At 39.1% G+C, this 24,866-nt stretch overlaps 2 protein-coding genes across 2 annotated transcripts; one reads left to right on the top strand and one right to left on the bottom strand.

The window, feature by feature from the left end:
• Positions 1 to 84: 84 nt before the first annotated feature.
• LOC141909730 (33 kDa inner dynein arm light chain, axonemal) lies at positions 85 to 3,685 on the top strand. The gene is made up of 6 exons (XM_074800322.1): positions 85 to 272; positions 864 to 1,012; positions 1,409 to 1,578; positions 2,161 to 2,339; positions 2,863 to 3,027; positions 3,180 to 3,685. Exons 1-6 carry the CDS (start codon positions 192 to 194, stop codon positions 3,213 to 3,215), a joined length of 780 nt encoding a protein of 259 aa, XP_074656423.1. The 5' UTR covers positions 85 to 191; the 3' UTR covers positions 3,216 to 3,685.
• Positions 3,686 to 4,167: 482 nt separating this feature from the next.
• LOC141909847 (sodium/potassium-transporting ATPase subunit beta-1-interacting protein 1-like) lies at positions 4,168 to 24,271 on the bottom strand. The gene is made up of 7 exons (XM_074800496.1): positions 24,158 to 24,271; positions 19,317 to 19,437; positions 16,453 to 16,590; positions 14,660 to 14,740; positions 14,387 to 14,533; positions 13,335 to 13,395; positions 4,168 to 7,790 (listed from the first exon to the last, which is right to left on the bottom strand). Exons 2-7 carry the CDS (start codon positions 19,368 to 19,370, stop codon positions 7,246 to 7,248), a joined length of 1,026 nt encoding a protein of 341 aa, XP_074656597.1. The 5' UTR covers positions 19,371 to 19,437; positions 24,158 to 24,271; the 3' UTR covers positions 4,168 to 7,245.
• Between the last annotated feature and the right edge of the window lie 595 nt (positions 24,272 to 24,866).

Here is a 24,866-nt window from a genome sequence, read left to right as displayed (position 1 = left end):
CGCTGATTACGATTTTCTCGGAGGCGCCCTAATTCTTAATTAATCGGTCGCCGGTGGTATTTAGTGCGACTCGGTCGCCCTTAGTAACGAAAGACGCTCTCTAATAAACCAGGAAGTGATCGAAACTACCACGAATATCTTTGGGTTGCTGGTCATTCTGTCGTCGAATTCCGTCCTAAATCGCATCAAAGATGATTCCACCGCACGCTTCACTGGTGAAATATGACAACCCGGTTTTAGTTAGCCGAAATACTGATAAGAAAACTCCACGGGTAAGCATTCAAAATCAAAATCTATCCTTATAAATAATTTTTAGTTAGGATTACTAAAAAAAAACCGAACTCCAACCCCACCTGTCACTTTTTTCAACATCATGTCCAATTTCAGATTGGCCTTTTTTCTCTGCTTTCAACAAGGCTAGCCTTCTTCCTAAAAGAAGCTATTTTCTCTAAGGCCTAACAGCCACTGTAATCCTATACTGGCCTATTCCTGAATAAAATAATTGCATGGGCTTAATTAGAGGCTTGTGTTGTAGTTTGTGGTTGTTTATAGAAATTGAACATTTAAACATAGGCTACCAACTATTTTGGCTTTGCCCCTTTTATCACACCCTTGTTGTTGGTCTGAAATCATCAGCAACTTTTCATGACAGATGCGCGTCGCGACAGGCATAGATGTGTGATTGTCACATAAAAAACCTGGTTACAGATGGAAGGGTTATAGATATAAATAATAACTTACCTCTGATTATTTAGTAAGAAATATAGAACCAAGCTCCCAGGAGTTCTACTCATACCTGACCAATCCTATTTGGCGTTCTGTGGTTTCGATTTTTAAATTTGATTTCTTCTTCCTTCACCCAGGCTCGTCAGTTAAAAGCAACTCCTCAACAGCCGCCGGTCAACGGCCCGGTACCGAGTCCCCCTGGTGGTGGCAAACAGAAACTACCTCCAGTCGACGCAAAGTCTTCACAACAAACTGATGAGATTCTGAACTCCATTTTACCCCCCAGGTAAAAATGACGAATATCCTATTGAATTATTTGAAATAAAAGTTTGATTTCAATAGAAAAGAAGATAATCTGATTGGAAACCATTCGAGTCTTTTAAAAAATTAATCATCCTCATGATTAAATTAGAAACAAAATGTCTGCATTTCCCCTTATCCTCTAATCCTTAATTTACTTAATCCTAGACCCTAACCATACCTAATTCTTGAAGTAGGGCCTATACATTAATTATGACAAATTTAGGTAATTTAGACCCGAACCAACATATTAGTATCAAATGGAAAATATCAATCAATTTCAATGGAAATTCATAATCAAGATTATTCTTTTTACCCATCGCCCTGTAGTGGAAAAATTTAGTTTGAAAAAACCTTCTATTGTCTTTACTTTCTCTGCTAGGGAATGGACTGAAGGCGGTCAGTTGTGGGTACAACAAGTATCCAGCACGCCGGCCACGCGGTTAGACGTTGTCAATCTCCAAGAAGAACTCGACCGTAGATTACAACAGAGACAGGCTCGCGAAACCGGAATCTGTCCGGTGAGACGAGAACTTTACTCGCAGTGTTTCGGTATGTAACGAAGAATGCAGGCTATAGAAATTTCCATCAACAGATGGCTCTGTCTCCATCAGATATCCCTTTGACATCGTCAAATGGTTAACTAGTGGTTTGCTCAGTTATAAACTCACTCTACTCAAGATGGCTGGTGCTATATGTCATCCCCTATGACTATATCAAGTGATCAACTACAATGCAACAAATGATCAATTTGATCTACCGGTGGACTCTTCTCTCCCTTTCATAGGCCTACATGTATTATTCAAACTGTCTACAAGTGATAACGTTTACGTATAGACTTCTTTTTATGTTCATAAATCCCTCCAAAATCAAATTACCCGTGTATAGATCCCCTTAAATGACATCATAGGAATTGCCTACCAAAAACATACCAGAGGTAATTTGATGATATCACGCTCTACCCAGTTGCGTATGCTCAAAATGTGAATGTTATGTTAGAGCAACCATAATATTTGGTACCTTCATACACGGGGGGCTTCTGAAAAAGCTTATGTAGGGAGACTGTTCACAACACACCTGTGTGAAGCTAATAAATATTTAACCAATAATTAACAATTATCTCATTATTTACAGATGAATTAATCCGCCAGGTGACTATAAACTGCGCCGAGCGTGGTTTATTACTGTTGAGAGTACGCGACGAGATCAGGATGACTATAGCTGCGTATCAGACTCTGTACGAGAGCAGCGTCGCGTTTGGCATGAGGAAAGCCCTACAAGCCGAACAAGGCAAATCCGACATGGAGAGAAAGGTTCGTATTATTTTGATTCGACCGATGTAGATTTCCAGGGTCGTAGCACCAATTCTTGGTCAACAATTAGGCTTACAGGTTAATAAAGGTTGTTCATTAATTAGAATCAGGTTTGTTTTGTGAAACTGGACCCAGTTCGACAGTTGCGAGATTTGAATAGTCAAATTAACTGAAAATGAATGCGTTTACTCAATTTGGAATTGGAATCAGTTTTAACGCAGCACTTTCGTCGCCCAAAACCTGTGCGGAAATGAAGTTAAATGTGGAATCATTTTACAAAAATTGAAAAGATTTAGAAATTGACTTGATTTAACAGTAAAATCTGAGGCTTGTTTTATCACCACCAGACCTGACTACCCGGTAGATTTAAAACCTTTTTTCGAACCAAAGTCACTGTCATAAAACTGGAACCAGGATTTAGTCTCGGAAGAGTCGAATCTTAAAACTGTGGAACCGAGTCTATCAAAATATTACCGAAGGAGGCGTTTCTATCTCGAGATGTTTTTTTTTTCTCAAACGGCAGATTTCCGAATTGGAACAAGATAAACGCGACCTGGAAAAACAGGTGAACGAGCTGAAAGCCAAGTGTGACCAGATCGAAAAACGCGGAGCCGAACAGAGGCAGGTCGAAGAGAAAAAACACACCGAGGAAATACAATTCTTAAAGAGAACGAACCAGCAGTTGAAGGTACGTAGGCGCGTGACTAGGGGGAAGATCTTTTCGCTCCTATAACAAGAACGAGATCTAAATTTACGACGCCTTGACCATGTCATTAGTTGATCATTTGGCCAGAATGATTCATTTTTAAAGTGTTAATTGATTTTTCTTTTTGCCTTTAGACTCAACTGGAAGGCATCATCGCTCCGAAGAAATAAGTCCATAAATTGCGTTGCACAAAAAGACATTTTTGCGAAGAAAAACAACCGAAAACACCTTTAAAGGCACATCGAAAATTACACAGGATTACATTGATTTTTGTTGACGATATAAAAAGAATTTCAAAATGTCCGGCAATCTACGCAAAGGTCAAGGTCATGTTGAAACTTGGGTCATTTGAGGGCATCGAAATATCGCGGTATTAATATTTTATATAGGAATAATTCCGTCCAATCTGCTGGAATAAGAATGAATTAATTTAAATATTGACTCCGTCCGTCTGATTTGAATATGCAAATGAGTTCTATTTTGAATAATCTATGTTGTTTTTTTTTCTATTGAATATTGTAATATTTCAAGCTGGTATTTTTTTCCGGCGACTCATTCCGTCCCGTGTTGTCGTCATTGTATAAAGATTTGTTAATTTTTTCGCGATAAAATAAAATTATTAGATTATTATTGGTATTTACATTTTTCTGTTGTTTCATCTTTTAAATTTTATCCTGGGGACAGGTAAAAAATAAATATACACCTCAATCAATGAGCTATGATTGGCTAAGCTAGAGGCGTCACCTTATTGGTTGAATGGGTTAGAGGTTTCTCCTGATTGGTTCAAAGATTTACAGATGCCTTTCGATTGGCTGAAAGATCTAAGTGATCGCTGCAAGAGCAGGAGATGCCTCCTGATTTGTAGAAAAAGCTAGACGTATCTCCTGATTGGTTAAAAAAGCTAGAGATATCCCCTGATTGGCTGAAAGAGCTTGACATGCCTCCTGATTGGAAAAACGACCAAGACGTGTCTTATGATAGGCTAAGACATGTCAGGGTCCTAATGAAAGTACGTAAAGTAAAGCCTCGGGGAAAAGGTCCCTCAGAAAAACACTTGTCGTTAACATGAAAACACGAAAACAAAATAATTTTTAAACTATATAAAACAATTCATTCATTTTTAAATCAATCAAAGATAATTTTGTTGCACAAGGGTTTTCTTAAAAGACACTCATTCATTTTACAATAATATCTAATAATAATAATTATTATTATAATACATTTATACATCGTACACGGAGCGGCTTTCAAAGATAATCAATGAAAAAGATTACAGGCTGACAAAATATAGATGGCAGCACTCACTGTCCCTCGAAGTAAATGAGTTATACTGTATGGACTAAAAAATCTATTTACAAAAATATCCGCACGCTTGACACACATTTCTCTTTAACTACCCCTAAATATCGAGCCCTATCCAGGTTTAAACCCTTCAAATGAAGTCACATCCTGCCCTGGCAGGGATTCGAACCTGACGGAATCGAGACTCACCACGGTACGAAACCCTGCCACATTAGACCAGGTAAGTACGGTCTAGTATGGCAGGGTTTTGAGCCGTGGCCGAATCTAGAGATGCCATCATCAGTTTGGAACCCCTGATATGAGGATGATGAGGACTAATCTAAGCTCATATTTGTTCTATTACTAATGGCATGCCAGTATAGATAGCCGAACTTCTTCACTCGTATCTACAATTTCCTATCTACATGTTTAAAGCAGGTATCAGTCGGTAGCCTGGACCCTACAGACAGATACTTTTATCACCATTCTCCAAACTTTTTGTATCGTCCGGAATTCAGCGTTCAGGACTTCACCCGAGACATCGTCAATTTCATATGAATTACAAACACCAGATTTCAGACATTCTATCGCAAGGCGTTCAAAATCTGATTGTCGACATTCCTAATTACAGTCCAATCCACTTAATTCGGACCAACAAAAATCATCTGGTTTATGGGAAATCTGGATTAAAAGTCATTTTCTTGTGTATTAATGAACAAATGAACTGCAAATATTGTCCGGATAAGACCAAAATCCGGATTAAGCCGATCCGAAATAAGCAGGTTTGTCTGTAGTTACTCATCTAATCGTTGGAAGTAAGCTTTAATAGCAGAAATTAGAAATTGGATGGGCTCACTTCAAACGTGTCGTTTGTGAAATTATCCAATTATGAAACTAAACCCCTAGACAGGTTACTAGCTTCACATGACTACTGAATATCTGAAGCAGGGTAGTTCCAGGCTGCCAGGATTGACACTCGCGTGGCAGGTCAATCATGTTGAATCACAAGCGAAATTCTTCGATTCAAAATCTTGAAATGATATATTTTTAACAACATAATTTCTTTAATCCGGAGCTCAGAACCGATTGCCTTAAACGCTAAATTAATAATACGCATCACAGTCTTTCGCTCCAAGCCTTCGATATACAACATCCAGTTTAAACGAAGCAAAGATAATCTGACTCGCAGAAATAGGCCCTGAAATCGTTCGAATCCGCGAATATCAAAAATTCTGATTCAACTATCCGGATTTATATTATTATGCGAGTGAAGAAAGTTCGAAGAAAGAATTCGAATTCGACTTAAAGTTTACAATACGTATATTAAAAGAATATTCCATCTTCGTTTCTACGAAAAGAATACGAAAATCCGATACTAAAACAAAGATATGATTTCATAAAACAAACTGATGAGCATGCATAGGAAATATTCATCAACTTAATAAAAATATCACTCGAACTTGGTTAGTGAGGATCCGCCAGGTGTCGCTAGTGTGCTGTAGGACATCAACTTCTGCGCAACAGAGGATTCCACATGTGGCAAGTAAAGATCCACCAAGTGTGGCTAGTGTGCTGTAGGACATCAACCATCCCGCAATAGAGGATTCCACTAGTGGCAAGTAAAGATCCACCAGGTGTGGCTAGTGTGCTGAAGGACATCAACTATCCGGCAATAGAGGATTCCACTAGTGGCAAGTAAGGAAGGATCCACCAGGTGTCATAAGTGTGCTGTACGACATCAACTATCCAGCAATAGAGAGTTCTACTAGCGGTAAGTAAGGATACACCAGGTGGGCTAACTCGAGATTTACACATCCATTTGATATTATTAGTTGAAAAATCATTCCATTTCTGTTTTTAGGAGGTAATTATTTGCTAAATCATTCTTTCTCAATAGTCTTAGAATCCAATTCAACGATCAGAATATCTGCACTATGAGAAATGTGGAGAAATTAACTTCGATTTTTGAAACGGACCAAGCTGGCCACGCCATCTGGGGGGAAAGCTTGTCTGCCACTGCTTCCTACTACCCGACTTCTTCGAAGACGAAAATGAATTTCTAAAAACACGCGCGCATGATGCTATCGAAAACTACCTACGACGAAAAAAAACATGGCTGCCATAGAGTTAGTTGCCTTGCAACTTATTGAAAAACTCTGATCATTTGAATACTTTTTTACAGGGTTTGTAGCTGATAGACTGAAGCATAAGTCCTAAGCACTTTTTAGAGTCAAGCCAGTTTTTCCTGAATCCGAAGACGCGTTCCTGGCATTTCTTTTTAGAATTTGCACATTAAGACGTAATTGACCCTGATAAAATTTCAAAGTAGACCGCACTATAGCTGATATTTCTAACAGTGTAGTAGTTTCGCCAAAATTTATGAGAGTATTTTGATATATTTGGGAGTAGCTTAGCTCTTAAAATAGAATAGAAAGAAACTACTCTTGTATTAGCAGTCGTGGTCAATTCTGAACTGGGCACATAATCGCTACAAACCCTGCTCTAAAAAAAAATGTCTTAACCCTTTCAGTGCGTCTGCACACTGCGACGCACTGAAGCGGTATGCTCCTTATTCAAAACACTGGGATGAAATCTTTTAAAATTTTCACACTCCTTTTTCATCTCCAGCACCTTCGGGTGTTATTGGTCAGCACTGAAAGGGTTAACGAAATGAAATATATCGTGATCATCAGCTGGCTCATTGTTGCATGGCATTACTATAAGTATTCGCACTAATAGCCAACTACTTCCGCCGCTGGTAGACCAGTTGCATAGTAACAAAGTAAAACAATGCCGTCTACTGCTGCTGCATAGCAATCGAACAATAGCGGCCGGAACATGATTGAGAAATGAGAAATAAAAAAAGAAAAATCTGTCCAGAAAAAGAAGCACAGAATCAACGCGACGGAGCCACATCTTTTAGATGATGATCGAATCTTTATCGCGGCGGTAATCGCGATAACGTCGATCGTCGGTCATTTGAATTTGATAGTACGACGGCGGGCCCGGGTCGTCGTCGATAACCTGCGGCAGATCGCTGGTAACGGATGGCGCCACCGTCACCCACGGCAGGCGCTGTTGCGTCTGCTGCTGCACGTCTGGTTTGCTGCCGCCGCCGCCGCTTCCGCTTTTCTGCGAATATTTATCCGAATTCGAACGCGCGTATTTGTCCACGTGGATGCTATGGCGTTGTTGCGTGTTGTTACCGTGTAATTGTTGCAGCAACGTCGGTTGTTGTTGTAGTTGGCGGTGGCTGCCGTGCGTGGCGACCGAACGACGGTCGAGCGTCGTCGCGTCGATCGTCGTGTGCAGCGTAAACGAATTATAATCCGATTCGTTCGACGCGGGCATCGAGTCCAACTCTCGAAGAGTCGCGCCGGCGCCGGCGTCGCGATAGTTCAACGCGCGAGACGGCGACTTGTAGCGCATTTTGATATATTCCAGTTCGTCACTGACCGGTTGTGCTGCAAAATAAACGAAAATTAAAAAATCAAAATTTTAATCGCATTTCTTTTTCTTAACTGTCAGCTATGCAATGTGGCTGGCCACGTTCCGCCCACTAATAAATCCCCTGAATTTCTCATGTCATTACACAAAATTCCTTTTCTAAATTTCTAGGTTTAAAACGTTACAATTCATTCATTTTTCATTGAATCACATACTGATAATGAAACATGCGGCCAATAACATTATCCAAAAATCCCCGAGTTTTCCAGATCTGTTTCGCAAAATTTATCAAATTCCCCGAATTTTAGATTTGTCTGATTCCATGAGTTTCAAGGTTTTCCAGTTAAGTGGCCATCCTGAGAGCCATGAATCGAGACCAATAACTTATCAAATCAATCAGGCAAAATGCATCTCTGGTCTCCTAAAGAAGTTTCGAAAACTTTTCTACAATTTTTCACAAATTTCCGTCATCTCAAGTATTCTATTAGACTCCAGTGTCAAATCCATGAAAAAACAAACAAGCTTTAAAACATCGGAAAATTCAATTAAAAATAAAAAATCTTCAGTTTTCCACTATAAACGATTTTCAAGGAATCATTATGAATATGTTTGGTTTTTAGATGAAAACCAATAATTTCGAATTTTGTAATAAATTGTTCAATATTCTAAAACTTTTTCATTTTTTTTTTTTTCATTATTGGTTTGACACTGTCAGTCTTTATTTGCGACGCATTGTGAATTCATTTCGATACTCACTCACTAAAAACAAATACGTACATCTGTCTTTTTGAAATGATAATTCCATTCATGTACAACCATGCACACTAACCATGGTACAGATAACCGTATACATAAAGCATGGTTTCACATACCATGGTACAGAATATCTTATGCTAAGTACCACGGTATGAATACAAACCATGGTTTCACATACCACGTACAGATTATCTTATGCAAGATACCATGGTTTGATTGCTATATACATAAACCATGGTTTCACGTACCATGGTACAGAATATTATGTGCACAGAGCCACGTATGAATACCATACACATAAAATATGGTTTCACATAACTTGGTACGATAGACCAAATACATACAAGTACCATCGTTCAAATACCACGGTACAGAATACCATATGCAAACACCATTGTTTCATTTACCACGGTACAGAGTACCAAATACATTAATCAAGGTTTCAAACGCCATGGAATGATGAACCATACAAATAAACCATGGTTTCATGCGCGATGGAACAATTTACCTTAATCATAATAGGATTCTTACATAGAGTCCAAAATTTCCCGATATTTCCCGGACCCTCGATCAAAAATTCCCCAATTAAATTCTAAGATATCTCAGCAGGGACCGTTTCCTATCAAGAGGTTCCTTGTGCCACTTGTCATCAGCAAGAGGCCCAAGAAACAAAAAATTCCAAATCGCTGACTTTTCCCTGATATACGAGGAGAGTCAGAAGGGAAAAACAAATCTGGAATTCCCTGATCTATAAAAACCGTATTAGAATAAACCAAGGTACACTTAAACCATACATAACCTGTGGTTTCCCTTACATATGGTACATACCATGATACAATACACCACAACTGAGGGACACATACTTAGATCTAACATTCGTACCATGGGACAGACTATGAACTAGAGGTATACCCTTTTCAAATTCCATATTTTTCCATTGTCACATGTACCGTGGTACGTGAACCATCATCAACAGTATGATTCATAAAAAACCATGGTTTTCCGCGACCGTGGTACAATAAACTGGCAAAATACACTATGGTTTCTGGCACCGTGGTATGAGACGTTATATCAATTGGATACATTCATCACTAACATTCTACTATCATCAACTGCTTACATGCTACATGCTTGTTTTACTAATCAAAACAACCGAAAAACGTAATCATCGATCTTAACCACGATCACGGGTCGAACCGAGACCATAGCTTCTTAGAAGTTAGATTTTATTAGGCATATCATTAATAATATCGCGAAAGGGTTTTCATGTGGACCAGTAGGTTATGTCTGAAATGAATACCGTGTAGATGATCATTTTTTTAATGAAGTTTCTTTATAATTATCAGAATCTTAACTAAAATATTTGAAGAAAAGAAGCTCTTCGTAATTGTGTAGAGAGATGAAGAGAAAAATCAGATGAAATATTTTTCGTTCTGTTGATTGGAAACTATATCGAAATTCCGATCCCGCCGAATGAACTTAAGATTTCGAAAAAAAAGAAAATAGTAAAAATTTCCTACTCCTAAAGAATATAGCACATGAAAATCTGAATCGAAAACAAACGAAAGAAATTTAGAAAATTAAAATCCGAAGACGGGGGAAATAATGTCCTACTCCTAGAGAAATAAAGCGCATGACGTAAAACGAATTGCGAAACTTTCTGCCCAAGACAAGTATCTACGGCGCGTTATACAAAATTACGCGAGGCGGAAAGAAATTATACTTTCAAATAACGCAATAAAAGACGACAATATATGTAAAACGTATTACTTCCGTTTACTTACCGGGGGCCCCTGTGCGCGTTGGGGCGGCTAGTAGGTAATATTTAGTAAGTGGCGCGTATATAGTCCGTGGGGGTCGACGGACCGCCGTAGTTTAACACTATAAACATGGCCGCTGTGTATATGTAACAAAAACAATACAAACACCACCTTATGATACGCAGTTATAATATACGCTGAACCAGCAGTCCGAGATTTATTCCACACGAGATACGTAAAGGGCAGGGTCCCTACGGATCAGTTATTCCTGTGTGTATACAGATTTTTCATGGAGTTTTAAAGGAGAAAATTTCAAATTGTGAGGAAGTGTCGCAATCACTGTAGACTTCTCCCAAATCGGTACTGTTTATCTCGGTAAATTGTTAATTCGGTGGTTTGGTACTGTTTATCTCGGTAAATTGTTAATTCGGTGGTTTCGTCATCAGATTTTTATCCTTTGCGTTACAAAAAAATTTCTAATTGCCTATTTCTCAAAAATTGAACGAGTTTTGGGCGCTTTGTTCAAATTTAAGGAGTTTCAAGCACCTTCAAAAGGATTTTCAAATTTAAAGGGGTTTTTTAGGAATCGAAGAGTCGTTGGGACCCTGCAGGGGAACCATTCCAATAAAATTCCCGAATCTTCTTCTAACCATTATTTAACAAAAGTTATCTAACAAAAACCAGTCCTTAATCTCCCTATAACATCATCAAATTACTCCTATAGACACTTCAAGGAAGGATGGCTTTTTCATAAATCCCCAATGACATAACGTTGAATAAGACTTATAAACATTTTTTTTATCCCCCCTTTGACATCATTCTGGCTGAGGCTATGGATCGAATCACTAGCCAAAAGGAATAAAGATGATATTATTTGGGGATTTACGGAGACAACCATCTTTACAGAAAGCTCTATGTAGTGTTTAACTTGTAGGGAAGCCAGTCCGATGACTCGCCCAGTCTAACTTTGATAAATCAGATCGTGATTTCAACATAGAATTTTTAACTGTACGAAGTCAATAATCATTAAGATCATTATCTTATGACTGATTAATACATTGTACTAAGCAATCATTCCGCATGTTCAATATTTCACAATTTCATGCCCAGCCCAACAAACTCAATCATACATAGCATATTATTATCATATGTTTGCGAGTAAGCGCTCAAAACTACAACTTCAAAGCCAGTCGACGCAAGAGGAGACCTAAGAGCCGTCTATTGACCCGGAGGAAAATTATACCTTGGCGTAAAGATTGGGACGGGTAGAGGGATGGGCAGGGAAAGCGATAGAGGGTCGGGTCAGGATGTAAGTAGAACATGCTCAAACATAGGGCTACTCGGGACGAAATTTCCGAAGGAGGTCTCGTGATGAACTATTTCAGCAGGGGTAAGCCAGGGTGGGATGCTGGGTACAGCGTAGTTCTTCTTCAGAACTGAACACGGCGGAACTAGCATTTTCTAAAATGGAAAAAAATTCGCGGTCGAGCGTTTTGAAAAGCGAAATTAAATTCACGCAAACATGCAGTAACCAGATATCAACACGCATAAAAAAACGAAATTGGGGGAGGGGTATAAGCTTAGAACTAACGAAACAATATATTCATATATATACATATCATCGCAACTCTAACACCATGCAACAATTGTCACCGCCGTTACATACACGTAAACTGGCTGAAGTTGCAGTTGTTGTGCGTTCTTTTCCGGCGCGTTATAACTGGGCGTGTACGGGTCGAAGCCCCCGATAAAATCAACTGAAATCAATCAACAATAATCATGAATGCATCGCATATAACATATCACCGCGCCACGGCAATATACGTATTCGGTATAGGCCTATATACGGACTACCGCGATATTGAGTTTCACGCAAAGAGGAATGTGAAAAAATAGACCGACAAACCCACGATGACAAAAAGCCCGATGATTGAAAAAATCGAAAAATTGTTTTGAAGATACTAATTTTTCAACTAAAATCCTTATCCTCGCTAAAAATCATTTTTTGATAATGATTTTTAGCTGAAAGCGGAAAGTTTTTATCAAAATTCTTGTCAGAATTCATGTTTTAAATCTTTTAATTCTTTTTCATTGTTGGTTCGACCTTCTAGTCTCTATTTGCAACATACTGCCAATTTCTACCTCTTTTTAAGTGAAAGAATGATAGTTCAATAGTTTAAATGGTGGTTTTTGGCATTCTGATATTCAATACATGTAGTTTGAAGTGAATTTGATTTCTTTCATAGTTTGAGGTGATTTTTATATATTTTCGCATAAAATAACAAAAAAGCTGCAAGTCTCGTGATTTTTCTGATTTTTGGGTCCATATTCTTATCTTAAAGCCATTTTTGAGGAATACTGAAAACTCAGAAACATTACAAGATTTGCAGCTTGACTAGACCAAGTTTACAGATCAGTGCAAATAACTAGGATTATTATTCGCGTATGATATTTTGATAGTTTGAGGTGGTTACGATAATATTCTAATAATGTGATTTTAATGTCAACTTTAATTTTCGTGGCATGAATTGCGTAATCAAAATAGCTTTTCACCGATCACCGAAAAGTGTGCGTAATAATAATCAATAATTCTTATGATAGGTTTTAGAATAATAGAATAGAGAACCCGCATAGGACCCATGCTAAAACCCGTAAACGGACTCACAGTCGGACCCTGAATAATTTACGGACCGCTCGCCGTTGGAGCGGGCGTAGCGACGGAATCGAATCCGTCAGCAGTCGTCGTCGATTCGTCCGAATACGACACGTACGTCGGAATCAACCAACTGCGCCGGTGGTAACCGTGCCGGCCGAGACTACGGAAACCGTAATTATGATGGTGGTGGGCGGCAGCGGTATCGTTATCATCGTTGGCGCGTACGCGTACGGCGCGCGCCAACGTACTCGGCGCGCTGTAACACTGGTGGATCGTACGGCGACGATGATCGACCGACGAGGCAGTGTCGCCGTCCGTCGGCGCCTCGCCGCGGTAATCGTGAAACGCCTCGTTCAGGAAATAGAGGGCAGCATGTTGGTAAAACTTACAAGAGTCGTCCTCTTCCATGAACACATATATAACGTAACAAGCGGCGATAAAAGCAATTATCTGAAAATAGAAAGAAACAAGGGCGTGGACTTTTCATTTATTTCATCAATCTATGAGCTCGTTTTTTTGGGGAAGTCTCTACAGCAACTATTCTAACTTAGCTTGAAAGGATATCGGGTGGCCTAGCTCAGACACACACCCGATATAGGTCCTAATAGGATCAGCACAGACTGGCAGTTGAACTATAACATTATGAATCCATTTTACACTGTATCGAAGGATGGCAAAAAGTATTGTTTAAATGGGGTGGAATAGAGAAAAGAGACAACATTTTCTTTAATAAATCAAGTTTAACAATTTGTTTCCATGCCTACCAACAAAACTTTTTTTCAGATCACCAAAAATTATGGTATGTAGATACGGACGCATAGAAAACCTATGGTCAAATATTAAAATTATGGTGTCACTTTTCTCTATTCTCCTGCATTCAAAAACACTTTTTGGTAAATCTTTTAATACAGTGTCAAAGGGATTAAAAATCAATGTTTTAGTTCAGCTGCCCACCTGTGCTGGTCTTTTTAAGATCTATATCATGTATGTTCTACAAAAACTGGCTGAGCTACGCCACCCCACGTCCTCTTAAGTTAAGTTGAAACAGACATTAAGCATTTTTGGGTAGTCATCTTTTTTACAGCGTCCATACGGGCAGTGTGATGATGTCATAGGGGGAATTATGAAGGCAGTTATCTTTTTGCAGTGTCCATAGGTTCAATGCGATGAATGACATCATACGTGGAATAAAGAAGGCATTCTTCGGTTCTGTTATGCCTGTTATAGGGCAATGTGATGACATCATAGGGAGAATTACGAAGGCAGCCATATTTTCCGTAATGTCGATGCGCGCAATTTGATGATGTAAGAGGGGGGATTTCGAAGGTAGTCAAATGGGGGTTTATGGCAGCAGCCATCTTTTCTCGAAGGATCTATACCTGTAAAATGCGATCCCATCAAAATTTTCGACATGGTCCCATAAACAGCAGCGATTACTTACACATAATAAACATTGTAAACCAGTATGGATGATTTCGACGTATTGCCACGCGAGCAGACATCCTTGCCGCGTTCCGCAGCCGATTCCGTATTGTAGCCACCAGCTTTCCGAACGTGTTCCGATGCTCAACACTTGAATGCCATCCAACTACGTAAACGTACAAGGACAAATATTGTTGCTTTTTTAAGAAAGTCTTTTTATGAAAACACACCTAAAGCCCAAATGGCTAAGCCCAAATGCGCGGGTTGAGATTGTCGTCATATATATACTTACATCAGTCAGCAGTCCTATTTTTAGATATAAACAAATCACAAATATACCAACAGCTAACCACAGTAACAGCCAAATTGCATACTGAAAAATATAGATAAATCATTACTGAACAAACTGATGCATTACACGTAGATCACCAGATTATTAACAAAATTATGGATCAAAGCGGCACACTGTGGGGAAGTGTAACATGTGGGGGAGGATGTGAGGGGATGAGTGAGTCTTTGTGAGGATGAAGAAGTCTGTGTGAGGGTGAAGGAGTCGGTGAGATGAGGGAGTCAGTGAGGGGATGAGGGAATCTGTGATGGGAGGAAGGAGTCTATGAGGGAGTTTGTGAAAGAAGGGAATCTGTGAGGGGATGAGGGAGTCTGAGAGGATGGGGGAGTATGTGAGGGGATGAAAGAATCTGTTAGGGGATGGAGGAATCTGTGAGAGGATGAGGGAGTCTGTGAGGGGATGAGGGAATCTGTGAAAGGATGAGGGAGTATGTGAGGGGATGCAAGGGGGTCTGGGAAGGGATGAGGGAGTATGTGAGGGGATGAGGGAGTATGTGAGGGGATGAGGGGGTCTGTGAGTGATGAGGGGTGAATGAATCTGTGAGGGGATGAGGGAGTCTGTCTGTAGAAAGGGCATGTAATTCAGGGATTGAATACGGTCTTTGATGAAATGTCATAAACGCGTATCCCGTACAAATAACGAGCACGCATTTAAACAAACACTCATAACCATAATGAGAGAGAGAGATCGGTTTCAGCAAATAATGACGAGGAAGCAGCAGCAGTAGCAGTAGTTAGCAGAACCGACGAGAACCAGTATTCAGGATCTATCCCACCGCACAACAAACAGAGCAACAGGAGATCCGTATTATTAAAACATACTAATAATTATTACTGACTATATAAACACATATTACTGTCATTCCGGTAATTACGCGGTTATACAATTAACCGTATCCTATTGGATTCATTATCGTAGATACTCTTTCTACGTATATACAGCACGACCAGCAACATCATTACGCCGTTTAAATCATTGTTTTCAAAGCCGCTTCATGTGGAAATGCTGATCGCACCGCTACTCACCGATCAGATAGATACAGTGGAAACTAGTTGATACGAATTTTGCGTCGAAATCGTTGTTACATTAAACGGGTTTCGTAGCATCCAAAGCCCGGTTGATATAGGCCTTAATACAGTAAACCTCGCCTTACTCGCACACGGCCATCTCGGACTTTCGACTAACTCGCGACAAAAACTAACTAATTTTTCCAATTTCCAACTAATTTTTCTAACTAACGCATTTTCCTATCCCTCACTCCGACTACCCTTATCTCGGACCGATTTCACCAGTCCCAGTTTGTCCGAGTTAAGTAAGGTTTACTGTACGTCAGCCGGGGACACGCTGGAAATCATCATACTATAAACAGGTTTCGTCTTTAACAGAATCGTATCAACGAGTTTCAACTTTATCCATATTGTGGCCAACCTATGCCCGAGACGGCTGCTTCTGTAACGTCCCCCGATGCCATCGTCGAATTTCCCCCCAAATGTTCCGATCCATCGAAAATGTTATCGAAATTCTCGATAATTGATTTTTGTGAAGATTCATGCCATGATGTCATAGGGAGATTCAAGAAGGCGGCCATCCCAATAGGCCTATATCTGGTCGGAAAAATCTGATGACACCATTTGGGGGTTTATCATCTAGCCATCTTAACTGATGTCATTGGGGGTCTTTCCAACTATCCATCTTATCCACGAGGCTCTATTATACAACTTAAGTGCTATACTTACAGCTAAAACTACTCTAGGTCTGTACTGACAGGCGCCGAACAGACCGATTATCACCATGATGATTTGTAGAAAATTCCCTATTATTGCACCCCATAAATATCCGAGAAAACAGAACACTTGATGCTCCACGCTTAAAATCTGAAATGGAAATAACAAAAACAGAATCGTAATTTCGCTGAAAAGTTGATTGAATCTCGCCATTAACCCTTTCAGTGCTGACTAATTGATACCTTATAGTGCTGGAGATAATTTGAATATTTTGAGAAATTCCACCCTAGTGTGTTGAATACGGGATTACCACAATGGTGCGTCTACACCGTGGTGCGGTGTATCGTTAGTTACTAATATTTCACTATGTTTGACAGGTGCTGCCATTTTTCAAGAGAAATAATTACTAACTACTAATTACATCAATACACCGCAGTGCGGTGTACTAGCAAAATCCATCACCGATTCATACACCGCACTGCGCTGTAGATGCACTGAAAGGGTTAATAATGAAGGTGAACAATAAGGGTGAATAATCATAATGACTTGTTGAAGTTACTGAGAATGGAAAGGTTGTCATATATGAACGTAACTAATCATAATTTTACCGAAGAATCGCGAAAGTCATGGAAAATGGGAAGGTCATTGTTGATAGAAGAGCATGATTTCAACCAGATCATTACTGAATTCATCGACAATGAGAAGGTCATTGTTAATAACAATAATCATAATTTTACTGAATCGCTGAGAAGTCATAATGACAATGAAAAGGCTGTCATTTATGTCTAATTATAATATTTCTGAATCGTCGCAGTCATTGAAACCGCGAAGGTAGTCGTTAGAAACTAATCATAATTTTGCTTAAGATCTATCATACCTCGCCGGGGGTTATGAAGGTTTCATTTTTCAATTATAACGGGTCATTCTACAACACTAAAAGGACACTATTCCGGGGTCACTAGAAGCCTCAGGGCGTCGATCGCAGGCCATCGCTGGCTTTTGATCCATTTAATTATATCCAACCGTGGCGAGCGAGCGAATTTCCGCGAGAATAATTGATATAGGCCTAATAAATATCATTACGGGTCGATTATAGGGGTGAAAAAATTCTATGGAATTTTCGAGAACGAAAGCTCTTCGGGAAATTAATCGACGTTTATTAGGTTGAAGAAAGTGTCGACTCAGTCCGAATACAAGGATTTCTTGTTCGGTGCAAAATCTGATTTTGTCTTTATAGAAGAACTAGTGAACTGCGTTTGAATTCCGACGTGAAAAGCAAAGGACCTTGTTGCGAAGAGGTGTGCACGGCTCCTGGCAGGTAACAACAAAACAGCGCGAACTGGGGCGAAATCGAATAATATTCGACGACTCGAAGCATTTGACATAATTTAAACATAAAACAGCTGCGCGAAGAATATTCAATTACACAATCTATAATAATACCACACATACATTACCTACAGTACCGAGGACACAGTACATTCCCACAGTGACACTCAGTCATATAGTGAGTCAGGACCCGGTTCCACAGTTGTCAGGGTTTAATTTGACTATGGAACCAGTTCCACAGTTATGAGGTTTATTTGACTATGGACTTTCACAGTTGTGAGTTTTATTTGACTATGGACCAAATTCAACAGTTGTGTGGGATTCATTTGACTGTGGACCCAGTTCCACAGTTGCCTAGGTCCAATTTGACTATGGACTTTGACAGTTATGCGTTTTATTTGACTATGGACCAAGTTCAACAGTTGTATTGGTTAATATTTGACTTTGGACCCAGTTCTACAGCCTTGTGGGATTCATTTGACTGTGGAGCCAGTTCCACAGTTGCCTAGGTCCAATTTGACTAATGACTTTGACAGTTGACTATGGACCAAGTTCAACAGTTGTGTGGGTTTGATAATTTGATTCTGGACGCAGTCCCACAGTTGTGCAGATTTAATTTGACTCTGGACCCAGTTCCACAGTTGCGTGGGTTTTTCTATTTCTGGATCCAAATCCACTGACACAGTTCGATAAAAGTCACCGACGCTGCCTTAAGGGAAAGTGCGTAGAATGATTGACATTAGATATTAAAAGGTTCGCGCATTATAAAACGCTCAATAAAGCTTACACGCGACAGACCAAAACAAAATCATAAATCACAAACTTATATTGACTTTTTTCGCAGAGCCGTCAAACATCGTATTGAAAAAATATTAATACCAGCACACACAGCATCGCAGGCATGTACTCGACGGGCTGCATCGCACGTATACGGCATACACAACCGACAACACCTCAGTCTCGTCGACTAATAAACCAATAGCAATCTCATTAAATATCAATAAGGACCTGACAGTGCTACAACTGCGGCGATAGAGGATTCCACTCGTGGCAAGTGAGGTTCGATTAGATCGAATAGCTACTGGACCCAGACCACCGAGTGCCCTGATCATTGTCTCAACGCTTGAAATCGTGTTGATCAGTATCGAAAGGCCTGTTCGGTTTACCTCGGGAATGACCCTAAATAGTTCTGAAATTGCATCTACAGGTATTGGAAATTTAGAAAATCGACTCCAACGTCCTATATCACAAAGTATCACAGGACCGAAGAGTTTTCACAAAAAATGAGAGTGATTTTATATCAATAATTATAGTTTAATCGAAAACGAACTCAGAATTATTCTGATTTTGAGAGAACTTAGATATTTTTGGGATTAGTTGAAAAGAGTAAGTAGAAACTACTGTCAAATAGTAGTCGTAGTCATTTCAGGTGTCCCAGGGGTTCCTCCCTTGCCGGGGAAGTAATGCGGCCGGTTCGAAACTAAAGGAATGATAGAAAAAGCAAGATCAAAATGAGAGTGAATGAAAAAAATCGAAATTTTACTTACGAGCTGTAGAGAACATAACGTGATCAGAATACACCTGCCTGTACAGCAACCCATATTCGTCGTCGCTCTCAATCTTACGCATCTGTGTTTAGTCCAAAATTATAACGTCTCGTCATTTTTTCTGAAAATAAAAAACAAAACCTGTTTCAAGTACGAATCACTTTTCAACAGGATTAAATCCGATATTATGGTGCTGTGGACCAGTTTCACGAATGATAAGGACCTTCATAATTCGTCATAGTTCCCACAGTTATATGAATTCAAAATTCCCAAGTTTTTCCCCTGTATTTCATGGGTGATTTCTCAATTTTCCCAAATGCAAATGAACATGTATATCGTCATGCAACAGTCAATATTTTAGCGGTGACTGGTTGATAAAGGTGATTTACAAGGGAAATTGGCAAATGCAATATGTGAAATGCAATGAATTTCCCAAATATTTCCCTTATTTGAGGAAAATTTTTCAAATTCCCAAATATTTCCAAACCGGGAATCATTATTTCAAAATTCCCAAGTTCTTCCCAATTTCCCTGTTCTGTGGGAACCACGATTCGTGCACCTTAACTGACATGTCAGGTATACCAGTTAAAATTGTTTTTTTTTCTGAAAGCTGCAGGTACAAGGGGGTCTTCCCTTGCAAGTTTCCATCCCTGATAAGCTTCAGAAATTTATTTTCTCGAATCATATTTGCTAATTCCCCCCTTCAGGCGGACTCAGTATAGTTGCACAATAATATCAACGGACATGTTGTTAGTGGACTGGAATTCGGCTTTGCGATTGGCAAAATTCGAGTTTAGTCAATTCTGAGTTTATAGCGCCGAATTAACCTTAGGAAAATGCATTTGATTATGAATATCAGTACATCTCCTGAAACGGTATTGGTTATCAAAACAAATCACTTACAAGCCTAGGACGCAATGTATTCATCAATTTGTGGTTATCATTCTCTTGTTTTAATGGCATCATATAAAATCTAGACAAACAGACAGCGGTATTAAAACGGGGGCCAGCGGCACAAATTGAATCAACCGGTCCTCTGGGCCGACGGAAAGTTTTCCATAAATCAGGTTACAATCTATTGCTACAAAATGATGAAAAATTCATCGTTTTCATCATTGCTCAGATTGAAAATATATCATCAGTTCGGATAAATGATCGCAATTGAATCTCACCAGATGGCGTGACTATCAGTAAGTATGGGAACGGTTGGAGTGTAAAAAATATTCATATTCGTATTTACTGTGAATGTTGAGAAAACTAAAACGTGAATCATCGCTTGAGGTAAAATCAGTATGAAACGAACTTGGAAATTCATGTTTGGTGATCGAGAGCCAGACCCAGAAGTTATTGTAAATAGTTTATGCATGTATTGTTAATAAGTTTGTTACATATGTTTCATTAAGAAAAGTTTTTATTCTCTGTTGTTTTGTAAATATTGTAACTCATATTTTAGTCTCCCTCCATATACCGCGGAAATGGTTGGATGGAGTGTAAACGAATTCCTCATTCCCATAATTCCTTACGTTATAAAAATTAGTGAATTTCAATCAGCTTTATACCCTGATTTTTGGCTCACGATTGTACACTCATTGACTTTTGCGTTAAAGGGAAGAATGCACCGGGTAGAAGATATTGAATGGCATAAGAACCGAGGAATACTAGCGACACCTGGTGGATCACAATAGAGTTGATATTTCCCCTCGTTTAACATTTCAGATTGGTCGCACATGCGACGAGTAAATGTTTCGCAGCTAGTCTGAATTTACCATTCGTGAAACAATAGACGAAAAAGTTTAACGAGGAATCAACGACCGTCAGACCGATAGCCATTTTCCGGTACATGATCGAACCTTGTTGTTTCCTTAATTTTAAGCCCGATAAACCCAAAATCGGAAGACGAACAAGTCTGAAGAAACCACTGTAGGCCATCTTTTCTATGACGAGTAACGACTCACACGTAACGTACACGGCGACTAAAGCGAACGACATACGTAAAACGCGCAGTTCTACGCTACTGGTGGCACTCCTCGACAACTTCTTTCCGCGCGATAGTTTCGCAACTATTAAACTCATTATCAAAACGAGATTCAAAACGATTAGTAAAATCATCGGTATGAAAATACTGGATATCAATGCTTTCCAGCTATTCGAATACCGTGCCCATTTTCTTAAAGCTTTTAACACGATTTCTGGATAAAATGAAAATGGTTTACCTCGAACTAGTATCACACCGGGATCCCCTGTGACACATGCTATCGGCCGGTACTTTACGGTCGGTACCATGAGCGGAAAAAAACAAAGTAAGCCGTAGGCGGTGATAAAAAATACAAAAGAATTCACCACTTTTCGCGTCCAGAACAATCGCGATTTCAATGGAAAAAGCGTGATAACGATTCGCTCAAACGAGATCAGACTGACGCTCCAGTTTCGAACGAGTTGAAACATTTGATACGGACCTATGGCCACTTGTATGAATCCATAACCGTAATACCAATCATCTTTGCGGAAAAGCACTTCGCCGCCTAAATGTATATAGATGTATATTAATCGTAAAGGATACAATATAAATACGCTTATACAATAAGATAAATCGAAAATAGCTAAAACTCTGATCAAATGATAAACTTCATTGTTCATCTTCTTCAATACTAGAAGCGTGACGACGTTCAAACTAATGCCGAGTATCGTGAAGGATCCGCAACCGAAAATATACATGTAAACGCCGAATTTCAGGTCCCAACGGTACGGTTGGGTATTCACAACGCGCTCGCACCATCCGGACCAGCTTTGTACGGTCGGCTGCAAAGTCGTCGAAATGTTCAACGAAATGTTCATCGAATCGAACGCCATGCGTTACCCAAATATATATATATATATATCTGTATCCGAGAACCCGACCGACCGGTCCTAGATTGTATTCAGACAGGAGATGACTCGTGATGGAAGTTTCATACTCCGAGTAGTGACACACCCACAAGCGAAACACTGCTTCTCTACATAGTAATTTTCGATACAGTTAAAAATTATAAGGTACAGTGTCGACAATGGAGATATATATATATATATATATATATATATATATATATATATATATATATATATATATATATATATATTATGTGACAAAAAATTCTTTAGGCCCTATAGAAAATCGTATTTTATGGGGAAATATCTTTTATCGCGAAACACTGCTTCTCTACATAGTAATTTTCGATACAGTTAAAAATTATAAGGTACGGTGTCGACAATGGAGATATATATATATATATATATATATATATATATATATATATATATATATATATATATATATATTATGTGACAAAAAATTCTTTAGGCCCTATAGAAAATCGTATTTTATGGGGAAATCTCTTTTATTGTGAAATATCTTTATTTCTCCATTAAATCAGATTTTCATATACCATTCAAATAAGGAATGTACCATGTGTGCGTGACTTTCGTAGCGGTGAAATCGCCGAGACCACTGAGTGATGCAACTGGGCGGCTATCAAGGCCCCCAGCTCATCAATCAGATATTGTATAAACCCTGTCAGAGCGAGCAGAGAGGATGAATGATACAAAAATACTGTGTTCATATAGGGCATACACACAGGGTCTCATACGGACCATTTTACGTCCTACAGCCCCGATGCCCGGGCACTTCGCCGACTACTTAAAGCTTCCTTTTAAGTTTCGTCCAGCCATTAAATATCATTACTTATTTTAAACTTAGAACTTTGAGATGTTTTTAACCCATTAGACGCCACGACTTCATATATATGTTTCAGAATAACATAGCGGCAAAACGAAAATAAAAGCGGCAATAATCAACTGAATGACGTTTTTTGTTCTTTGATTGTCATGCTTTTGACGAAATTGAAGTAAATTTGCCACGGCAATATAGGCCTATTAGAACCTGTCAAAAATCGACAATTGGCCGCGGTGATCAAAAATTGCTCCCGACACCCCTGTGTAAGACATCCATGTTACGAAAAGGGCTAACGCTAAGTCTCCCCTCTCTTACTTACAGAAAATTCAGGGGGAGAAGGATAATATAAATATCAATAATATATATCAATATAAGTTATTAAGTCCATATTAACAGAAACGGCGGGGAAAACCTTTTTTACCAACAGAATAGTCAATTACTGGAAATTCACTTCCACCAGACTTATCGTGTACTAGACATTTCTCCTGATAAAAGAACTGTTCACGATTTTGCCACTTTCTAGTATTGGCGCGGTCCAAGAATGCTGATGAACTATGACAGGACACGATTTTGGTGTACGATTTCACAATACTGATGTCTTTGAACCGATGAAACAAAGCCTTCCTCCAGAACTAATCGACAAAACCAATAATGCCGCAGCGCTTGCAGCAAACGTGGAAAATACGTTACCAAAGTTGTCAAAATCACTCACGAAGAAGTGAATGTCGACTATCGTTAAAAACGTATCATATCGTCTTAAAGAGGATAAAATGGCCCAGGCAATGACTTTTAAGAAAAAGTATCCAAACAAAATGGCAGCAACCGACAACTGGTTATCTTTATTATTTTAATTATTGACATCATTTACTTTTTCTTTGGTTATTCCAACAGACCCTCACAATTAGTTATACAGTAAGCCCTTAGCAGAGGGGTCGCCGAGATGTGGAGGAGTAGACTACTTCAACTCCTCAAGTAAACCATGTAGTTAGTGTTATACTTATTAAATGTCTATGTCTATGACATTGACAATAACTGAACTGAAGCGACCTGCGGCGATTTGGTTTTAGTGTTTGATGATTCACGGTAACATTGAAATAGAACTTTGAGATAATTAGACGAATGGAACTTGTACCTGTTCGGAGTGTTAATTCCAGTAAATTAGAGCCGGTTTCGAGTAAAAAATCACGAAAAAGTAAAATTATTGTTACAGAATTTTACTGCGACTCCGGCGACCTCTAGCGGTCAGTGTGCCCTACTTCACGGATGAGGAGTAAATTTAAACTCCGGGTCAAATTCAAAGGAGGAATATATTGAACAAGCATCGTTCGATTGAACGCAGTGTTCACTGCAGTGCGTTTCAAATCAGGTCCAAATTTGTATCCGTCTATCAAATAACTTTTCGAGATTTACACCCGAATTTTTTCCTGAAATACGGAAAAGTGAATCATAGGCCGGTCTGCTCCAGTTTTTTAAAATCGGCGTAATTCTGACTGTTTTTTGTCCGAAAGTTTTTTGCTGAGTAACTCAACAGCGTAGTTAGTTGCCTAATTGTTGGTGTCCGTTAGCTTTTTTAAATCGGATGGGCTTGTAAAAATATCCGAGGATCGTGAAACGACCATGCCGATCCTAATACATCTCCACTTTTTTATTGCTACTAAATCAACCAAATTGCTTTATGATGACAGCTATCGGGAGATAAAGGCAAAAGCTAGTCAGCAGGCATAATATATCAAGTCATTTTAAATTGCGCGGGATGTGACAAGTTGACCAAGTCAGGGCCATCACTGGATCGCTGTTCTATTCAAACTACAAATTTCTTTAATAAGTTAATAAATTGACCA

This window comes from Tubulanus polymorphus, chromosome 8 (genome assembly GCF_964204645.1).
Source record: "Tubulanus polymorphus chromosome 8, tnTubPoly1.2, whole genome shotgun sequence".
Classification (NCBI taxonomy): Eukaryota; Metazoa; Nemertea; class Palaeonemertea; order Tubulaniformes; family Tubulanidae; genus Tubulanus; species Tubulanus polymorphus.
Note: the sequence above shows the minus strand (reverse complement) of the source record. Positions and strands in the feature narration are given on the sequence as shown.